The sequence below is a fragment of the Atta cephalotes genome (assembly GCF_000143395.1).
Source record: "Atta cephalotes unplaced genomic scaffold scaffold00026, whole genome shotgun sequence".
Taxonomy (NCBI): Eukaryota; Metazoa; Arthropoda; class Insecta; order Hymenoptera; family Formicidae; genus Atta; species Atta cephalotes.
Window position 1 is genome coordinate 220,668 of NW_012130090.1, and position 9,735 is coordinate 230,402.

General features: G+C 35.9%; 1 protein-coding gene across 1 annotated transcript in view; it reads left to right on the forward strand.

Moving 5' to 3' along the window:
- The first annotated feature begins 3,154 nt into the window (after positions 1-3,154).
- LOC105620431 (calcium/calmodulin-dependent 3',5'-cyclic nucleotide phosphodiesterase 1A-like) overlaps positions 3,155-9,735 on the forward strand; it is a 223,536-nt gene continuing 216,955 nt past the window's right edge. Inside the window, exons 1-2 of the mRNA XM_012201924.1 lie at positions 3,155-3,223; positions 3,667-3,886. Of these exons, the coding sequence (XP_012057314.1) occupies positions 3,155-3,223; positions 3,667-3,886 (289 nt within the window). The remainder of the gene's footprint in view (positions 3,224-3,666; positions 3,887-9,735) is intronic.

Genomic DNA, 9,735 nt, shown 5'->3' on the forward strand with positions numbered 1-9,735 from the left:
AGAAAATACGTCTATAGGTTATATATAATATAATCAGTTACGATCTATCCCGCTTAAGATAGAGAGAAGCATGTTGTCGATAATTCCATTATTAACAAGATCTAATTGCTTAGTTTGGGCAATGAAGATAGAAGCTATTCTTAGCTTGAAGAAACTGGATAAAATAATAATGCAAGAAAATTCAGAAGAAGACGCCAAATAGAAAATGAAGACCGAATGGGAAACAAAGAATAAAGAAGCAGCATATATATATTTGGGTTAGTTGGACGAACAAGCACTACAGTTTACAACGGAAAAAGAAATGAAACATTGTGGCTCAAAATTAGAAACGCATACGCTGGAGCGATAGAGAATCAAAAAATCGATGCGAGTAAAGATTTGAAGTTTTTTCATGGGAGATAAAGAAATGGTAAGTAACTATATTGCACGCGCACGCGATCTAACTACGAGATGTGCATCATTAGGCGTGACATCACGGGAATTAGCATATTACATGGTACGTGGAATAAACAATCAATATAAAGACGTCTATGAAATATTAGTATTCGTTTTGTCTCTCAGTTACTTGGGATCACTTCGAATGAACTCAGTGTAATTGAAATATTAGATTCATATGTACGATCCATCATACGACATTTAACATTTATTGTTATGATGAATGTCGGACGTCGTACATAATGTGAATCCTATATTTCACATTGGGTTTATTTGGAGCGACCCTGAGCAGCTCCTAAGAGACAAAACGAAGAATACTTAAAGACGTAACGGGAAAAATTAGAAGAAATTCACGAAAATCTAAAAAAAAAGTCTCGAAAAAGAGTCTCAACATCGGCCATCTTAGAAAGACGAAAAGTACATATGCCATTCAGAAGAAGAACGACAAGAAATGTCTATATCTGTAGAAAGGTATGCTGGCATCGCAAAGGGGAGAATTACAAAGCTATTAGTTCAAACACAAGACGAGAAGGACGAAAGGATCTTAACGTGAACCAAGAAAATATGGAAAAGAAGAAATCCTCTAATAGTATAGGGAAATCGGTAACGATAAAAAATATGCATTTACAATCCTGATATAGAATGTCAATGATAATTAGTTATTCGATAGTGGTGCGACCATCTATATGGTAAGTAATCTTAAATGATTTACTAATATCGATTTTCAGAAAGGTGAACTCTGTCAGGTGGGAGGTGGATCAAGGCTGCATTACAAAGGAATAGGTACAGTCGAAAAGGAATGAAACAGGAATGAAAAGAAAAGGAAATTGTCATTATAATTAGCGATGTTATATGTATTTAGGGAAAATTTGCTATCCACGACGATACTCATGAAGAAAGGTTAAATAGTATAGCAAAGCGACACGGTGATGGATCGCTGTGATGGATGAGAAAAGTAACGCAAATCGGTAAATTGATTGGTAAGCGTTTAAAATTTTGAGCTTTGTACGATCGAAAGTTCCTACTGTATTATTAGGTATACAACTTTGCTTCCGCCGTTTTTTTTTCCGAAATTCGAGGCTTTATTGTAAAAAACTGGTTACACATTTATGATTCAAAGTATTGTCCATCGCTAGCCACTACTTTCTCCCATCTTTCGGGTAGCGTGCGAATCCCGCGTCGAAAAAACTGGTCATCTTTTGAGGCTATCCACGAATCGATCCAATTTTTTATTTCTTCATAAGATCGGAAGTCAGCCAGACCATGTGTCATTGATCGAAACAAGTGATAGTCAGAGGGAGCAACGTCTGGAGAATGGCGGGTGGGGTAGAACTTCCCATTTCAACGTTTCCAAGTATGTCTTGACCACTTTCGCAACATGGGGTCGAGCATTGTCATGCTGCAAAATCACTTTATCGTATCTCTCGTTGTATTGCGGCTGTTTGTCTTTTAATGCTCGGCTCAAACGCATCAATTGCGTTCGATACCGATCGCCTGTGATTGTTTCAGTCGGTTTTAACAGTTCATAATATACTACGCCGAGCTGGTCCCACCAAATACAGAGCATGACTTTGGATGTCAAAATCACCGTTCTTAAAGCGTTGAAACCACTCACGATTCATTCTTTCACTAATAGCGGCCTCACCAGTAGTATTTGAGAGCATTCGATGAGCCTCAGCCGCAGATTTCTTCATATTGAAACAAAAAATTAAAACCTCCCGCAAATGATGAGAATTTGGCTCGTAAACTGACATTTTCAATCGAGAATAACTTTATGATGCAGACACAAATCGATTAATGTTTCTATGGGGTTATGTTGACAGATGCCCAAGTTTATTGTATGACGTCTATGATCTATTTATTTCGACCACCCCTTACTGCTAAAGCCATCTATAGGAAAACGGCGGAAGCAAAGTTGTACACCTAATAAAAAAACGCTTGATATTGCTTATAATATATGGCATAAGCGCTTAATTCATATAAACAATTAATATTTGTCTAAAATGAATCATGATAACCATGTAGACGACATGTAACTTTTGATGATGGTTTTGTCTGTGAAAATTGCAATCTTAGTAAAATAACTAAGCAACCACATAAAACAATAACTCAAGACCAGAGTACAATCGCTTGAATTAATTCATGGCGATGTGTGCGGACCTAGTACCAACTGAAGACCAGAGTACAATCGCTAAATGATTCGCGGTATATGTTCGTACTATAGATGATTTCTCGGGAATGTACTTCACATACTTTATGAAACACAAAAATGAAGTCAATGAAAAATTTATTTCACTTAAAGAAAAATATGAAAACTTACTTGGTGTTAATTAAATGTTTTAGAACAGATAGCAATCGAAAATTTGTAAACTAAAAATTATGAATTTTTAAATAGAAACAGAATAATTCATGAAAAAAATGTACCATATAATCTTGAAAGCAACGGCAAAGCACAACGCGCTAATCAATTTTTTACTATTTTAGAACGTACTAAAGCACTCTTATATGATAGTTACCGAACGTATTTTGGGTAGAAGCAGCAGCATGTGTTAGTCACGTTAATAACGTAACTTTCCGTAAAAACAAAAGTAAAACGCCGTTTGAATTATTTTTCGAAATAAGACCAAATATCAATCTTCGTGTGTTTGGATACATCGCATAGTTCCACGTCCCTAAACAAAAACGCGACAAATTAGATTTTTCTGGTAAGATAGGAATAATGATAGATTACGCACGCGGAAGATGCGGCTACAGAATATCCAGAAACAAAACAGATCTTAGAGGAAAGGTCAGTAAACTGTAATGAAAAACGATTCTGGCGAAACTCATAACGATAGTGATAGAAGAGCTAATGAATATAATATACTGACATACTTAAAACCGTAACATGAGATGATAAATAATAATGGGACAGACGTAAGTAAATAGCGAAACGATGGATAATGAAGAAAATAACGAAATCGTAGATACAAAATGTAAGCCAGGTAGGCTTCGCGGTATGATTTGTGCGGTAATGAAAGGAAAGAACATTTACGACGAGAAGCAAATCAGACACCAATTCGCAAGTTCGAGAAATTAGCAAAAGCTACGACCAATTTAATAGGATAAGCTAAGATACCATCTAATTATGATGAAACAAAGAATAACCAAAATTGATCAAATTTTGGGAAAGGGCTGAGGAAGGAACTAAACTCACTTGAAATACAATACATTCCGTGTGGAATGTAATAGATCGAGGGCAATACGAAGAATAAATGGGTTCTAACAATTAAAAAGTCAATGATTAATGTGAAAAATCATTTCATTGTCAATGTGTCTAATGTGAATGGTGGTATCGAGTTTAAGGCCAGGTTAGTAGCAGCAGGATTTAATTACGTGAAACACAAAAACTATGAAGAATCATATTCACTTATAGTATCCATGAAAGCATGGCGATTATTAGCATTAGCTAGTAAGTTAAAATTAAATTTGTGATTTTTTGATGTTAAAACGACATATCTACATGAAGATTTATCACAAACGGTCTGTTTGTTGTTGCCTCCAGGATTTGAAGATGAGTATGGAAAGAATAAATTTCTCAAGCTTAATAAAAGTATATATGTACGGTTTATCACAATCTGGACGTAATTGGTTTTTGAAATTTCAAAAAAGTTTTGATGTTCAAACACAAATAGGTTTTAAGTTTCAGAAAGCTGTATATTTATACCAAGTGTACAAGTATGAAATGACGATTTGAGAAACAGATGGCGCACTAATGCAGTGTGAAGTACAAAGATTTAATATTATACGCCATTTTATTGTACATCAATAAGTGTCAAACGCGCAAAGTAATTTGATTGAAAAGTGTTTGCATACTATTGTGTTGCTGTGTTTAATATGACGAAATTTATACCAAATAAGGAGCATTCGCGGACAGCATTAATTTTTTGTTTTCATTTGAAGAAAACTGCTGCGGAATCATACCGATTACTTGGAGAAGCTTATGGTGAACATGCTCTATCGCAAAAAACGTGTGAACGATGGTTTCAGCGTTTCAAAATTGGAGATTTCGATGTTGCAAACAAGGAACATGGAAAACCGCCCAAAAAGTACGAAGATGTGGAATTGCAAGCATTGCTGGATGAATGATTCAGGAAGATGATTCAAAAACACAAAAACAACTCGCAGAGCGTTAGTCAACAAGCTGTTTCCAATTGCCTACGAGAGATGAGAAAGATTCAGAAAGTCGGCAGATGGATGCCACATGAATTGAACGAGAGACAGATGGAGAGGCGCAAAAACACATGTGAAATTTTGCTCGAACGATACAGAAGAAAGTCATTCTTGCATTGTATCGTTACTGGGGATGAAAAGTGGATTTTTTTTGAGAATTCCAAGCGCAAAAAATCATAGGTAGACCCAGGCGCACCATCCACATCGACCGCAAGACCGAATCGCTTTGGTAGGAAGACGATGCTCTGTGTTTGGTGGGACTTGAAGGGTGTGGTCTATTATGAGCTATTGAAGGCGAAACGGTTAATACCAAACGTTATCAACAACAATTGACCGATTTGAACCGTTCGCTGCTTAAAAAACGACCAGAATAAAAAGAATATCAAAAGAGGCAACACATTTTTCTCCATGACAATGCTCCATCACATACGGCAAAATCAGTTCGGTACACGTTGGAAGCACTCAGCTGGGAAGTTCTACCCCATGCAGCTTACTCATCAGGCTAATCTTGGCTCCTTTCGATTACCACTTGTTTGCATCGATGAGTCATTTGCTGAGCAGCGCTTTGGTTCGTACGAAGATGTGAAAAAATGGCTCGATGAATGATGATAGTTAGCGGCAAAAGGGGAAGATTTTTACTGGCGTGGTATCCACAAATTGCCCGAAAGATGGGAAAAATGTGTAACTAGCAATGGAGCATACTTTAAATCTCTTTTTATTATTCTTCCTAATTTAACGTGTTTTTTTTGGGAAAAAAATCATCATTTCATATTTGTACACCTGGTATTGTCGAATCAAGGAGAGTTCATAGCCTCTGTCTATGTTGACGATTTCTCGATTATAGATAACAATTTCGAATATTGTGATAGCATTCTTGAGGCTTCCTATAAAGGATGCTTTCTATAAAGATTATGCATTTCGCAGATTTCCTTCTTGTCCAGATCCATTCTTGGAATGCCAATATTTCCTGAATCTTGCAGTTTACTTTACCAGAGCGAGGAGCAATCTGATATTGACTTGATCCTCTGGGCCTTTCTTTTATATAACGCTATTTGTTGGAGTGGTGAGAGAGAAAGAAGAGAGTAGGAATGAGGAGAGGGGGAAGGTGGGAGAAATTGATCGGTCTTTAATAACCGAGAGAATGATTTTCCATATTTTATTTATGTTGTAGTCATTATTTCTGTTTAGATTGTTAGGTTGTTTTTGTATATCTCTATTGCTTTTCTCTATTTGCTTTCTTAGAAAGTATGATGTAATGTTGGCCGTTTTAATCGTTTTGTCAAACAGTATTCGGTGTTGTGTTCTGATAATGCTGCATGACGTGTTTTAGCCTGACATTATGTTGGTGTTCTTTTTTCCATAGGTTGACCATTCTGCATTGGTTTCTCCAATGTATACTTTCGCAGGAACAAAGTATTTTGTATACTTCTGCTACAGTATATACAGTAGCGCAACTCTCTATCGGCATCTTTGATGTTAGTGTTTCCCAAAATGGAATGCGCATGCGCGAAATAAGTAAGTTCCTCAATAGCGCCATCTGAATTTCTTTCTCAGTTTCTTTGCTCTTTACTTTTCCGCTCTCTCTCTTTCTCTCTCTCTCTTCAGGTCGTTTATACATCAAAGTTTAATCTAAATGTAATAAAACTAAAAGAAATTGATTTATAATTGTAATGCATTGCAAAATAGAAAAAATATAAAAAATAAGAAGATATAAAATTATATTGTTGTATGATACAAATATTATATTATATTGTAAAAATATTTTAATTAACGATTGCAGCACACGATTGTTTTTCTACTAGATTGCTTGCGTTTTGGTAAATTATTAGAATTACACCACACAAAACGCAGATTATCTAGCTAAAACGAAAACAATTTAGCTGGAAAACAAACAATGTACTTAAATTGTTAAAAGGAAACAGTATTTAAATGGCCTTGAAGAGAACGGAAAAATGAAGAAATGAGATAGAAATTTAGATGACGTTACTGGGCAACTTACTTATTTTGTGCATGCGCACTCCATTTTGGGAAAATCAGGAGAATTGCGCTACTGTATGTACTGTGCTACGGAGCTGAGGTCTTTGATCTATAGGATTTCTTAAGATTTATCCTATCTTTTTGGGTGATTTAAAAATAGTTTGGATATTGTGTTTGTTTAATATTCTGCCAATTCGATCTATTATTCCTTTGATATATGGGAGAATGGATAGGATTCTTTCTGGTTGTGTGTTAGAGACCATTGTCTTATTGATTGTTTTGATTGTTTTGATGTTTTAGGTCTTTTTTGTTATGTCCGTTTTTTTGTAAAACTAGTTTTAAATAATTGAGTTCTATCTGTAGATGTTCTTTGTCAGAGATGGTGAAAGCTCAATGTACAAGTGAGTTGATTGCAGACTGTTTTTGTGTTGGGTAGTGATACTCGGCATGTAAATATCTATCTGTGTGTGTTGATTTCCTGTATACTTGATGTCTTAAGATATCGTTAGCTTTCTTAGCGACAAGAACATCTAGAAAGGGAACTTTTCTGTTTTCCTTTATGTCTATAGAGAATATATGAAGTGGATATTTGGAAGTTGAGGAAAATAAGGAATTTACGAAGTTCGGCTGCGCCACATTCGTATGTCCATACAATGAATGTGTCATCTACATAATGAAATCAAACTTCTGGTTTTTTGGATGTTTTTCTGAGGGCCTCTTTCTCAAAATGCTCCATGAAGATATTGGCGAATACAAGAGAAATAGGAGAGCCTATTGCTTCTGAAGTTTGTTCATAAAATTGGTTGTTATAGAAGAAGTAAGTGGTTATTAAGCAATGCTCTATTAGCGGAATGAAGTCGGGGAGGAGGGACTTCATGTCTTTCAGGCCTTTATTATTGTCTATGTATAATGTGTCTTTTATTGGGACTTATATGAAAAAGGATTCTACGTCAAACTTACAAGCAGGTCTGTGGGATATAATCAGACTTTTTGGATCTTTTGTATGAAGTCCGTTGAATTGGTTATGTGTGATTCGGATTTTTCAGTGAAGGGATAGTGTTTGTGCTAGGAAGCGGAATAAGCTGTATGTTGGGGAGTATGTTGGGGAGTATGGTGCTGATAATGGGATGTTTGATTTATGTACTTTTGGTAGTTCGTATAGACTTGAAGGGAGAGGATTTGTAGGTTTTAATGTTTTTGGTTTTAATGTTTTTGATTTGGTTTTGGACTGGAATGTTGCTTTTCTCCACTAGGATCTTGGTATTCTGTGCGATTGTATTAGTTGGATCTTTATCAAGCTTTTTGTATGCTTGTCCAAGAGAAGGTTTTTTTTATCTTTTTCTTATAGTTTGATGTTCATAACTACTGTTGTGTTGCCTTTGTCGGCTGGAAGCACGATGATGTCTGTGTTCCTGTTCAGGTTTTGGAGAGCCAATCGCTCTTGTTTAGTGATTTGGTTTGATAGAGAGGGTTTGACTTTGGAAAAGATATTGGTTATTTGTCTGCTTATTCTGATGAGAGTCGGTAGATGATTGACTCTATTTGGCTGATAATCTCTTCCTTTGGAATCTTTCTAGGTGTTACTGCGAAGTTAGGGCTTTTAGCAAGCGTAAAGTGTTTTGAGACAGGTCTTTGTTGGATAAGTTTTTGATGTAGAGAGGGTTATGGATTTTTATAAGGAGCAAGATTTGTGTATTTCTGTTTCTGTCTTTCTGAAGATTATATATGGATCTTCATGAAACATTGGCATTCCAAGAATGGATCTGGATACGGAGGAAACCCACGAAACGCATAATCTTTATTGTAATAGCATATTAATCAGCATGAGATAAACTTTTGAAATAAATGAGATTACAGAAGATAATACGTTTTTGAACATTCGTGTAGAAAAATTTGAAAATATTGCATTGTCACAGACAGAATATATCACGAAGTTATTAAGAAGAAGAGAGAACAAATATAATTTATGTGATTATAAAACAGTTAATACACCAATCGTTCCCGATAAAGTGTTCGAGCAAATATAACATAGATAACGTAGAAGATATAAAATTTTATAAAGAAATGATAGGCGAATTATTATATTTAGCAAATCGCACGAGGCCAGACATTGCATTCATAACATCGTACTTGTCACAATTTGATAATAGATTGGAAAGACATATCGTACTGGTGAAACGTGTCTTACAATTGCAAGGCACGCAAGAGAAAAAATTATTATACACTAGAGAATGCGAAACTTTGAGAGTACGCAAATTCAAGTTAGGATGAAGATAGTAAGTCATTTTCAGGGGATGTTATTATGTCAAGAGATTCGCTATTAGTATAGAAAAGTAATAAGCAGAAATAAGCATAGGATTATGTGTAAACCATTTGTGTAAAAGGATTATTTGCGTGCTCAGATATAATGTGGGAGTACAAATAAGTTTCTGCCGTTTTTTATCAAAAATTAAGCATTTATTGTGAAAGAACGGTACATAATGTTTTATTCAAAGTAATGGCCACCGCTAGCCACTACTTTTTCTCGTCTTTCTGGTAGCATGTGGATTCCGCGTCGGAAGAACGCTTCATCTTTCGAGGCTATCCAATCATCGATACAATTTTTGGTATCTTCATATGATGTGAAGTGCTGCTCAGACAGGCCATGCGTCATCGATCGGAACAAGTAGTAGTCGGAAAGAGCAATGTCTGGAGAATACGGCGGGTGGGGTAGAACTTCCCATTTGAGTGTTTCTAAGTAGGTTTTGACCGGTGCCGCAATATGTGGTCGAGCATTATCATGCAGGAGAATAATTTTGTCATGCCTGGAGTAGTAGTGAGCGCGTTTTTCCTTGAGTGCTCGGCTCACACAATCTCATCAATTGTGTTTGGTAGAGAGTCCCAGTAATGGTCTCGTTCGGTTTGAGCAACTCATAATACACGACACCAAGCTGATCCCACCAAATACACAACATGAGTTTTTTTTCATGAATATTCGGCTTGTCGATGTTGAAGTATGGTCAGATGGTCCCCATGATTTTCTCTTCTTTGGGTTATCGTAGTGGATCCATTTTTCATCACCAGTGCCTATACGATGCAAAAAATCCTTTCGTTTATGCCTGGCAAGCAGCA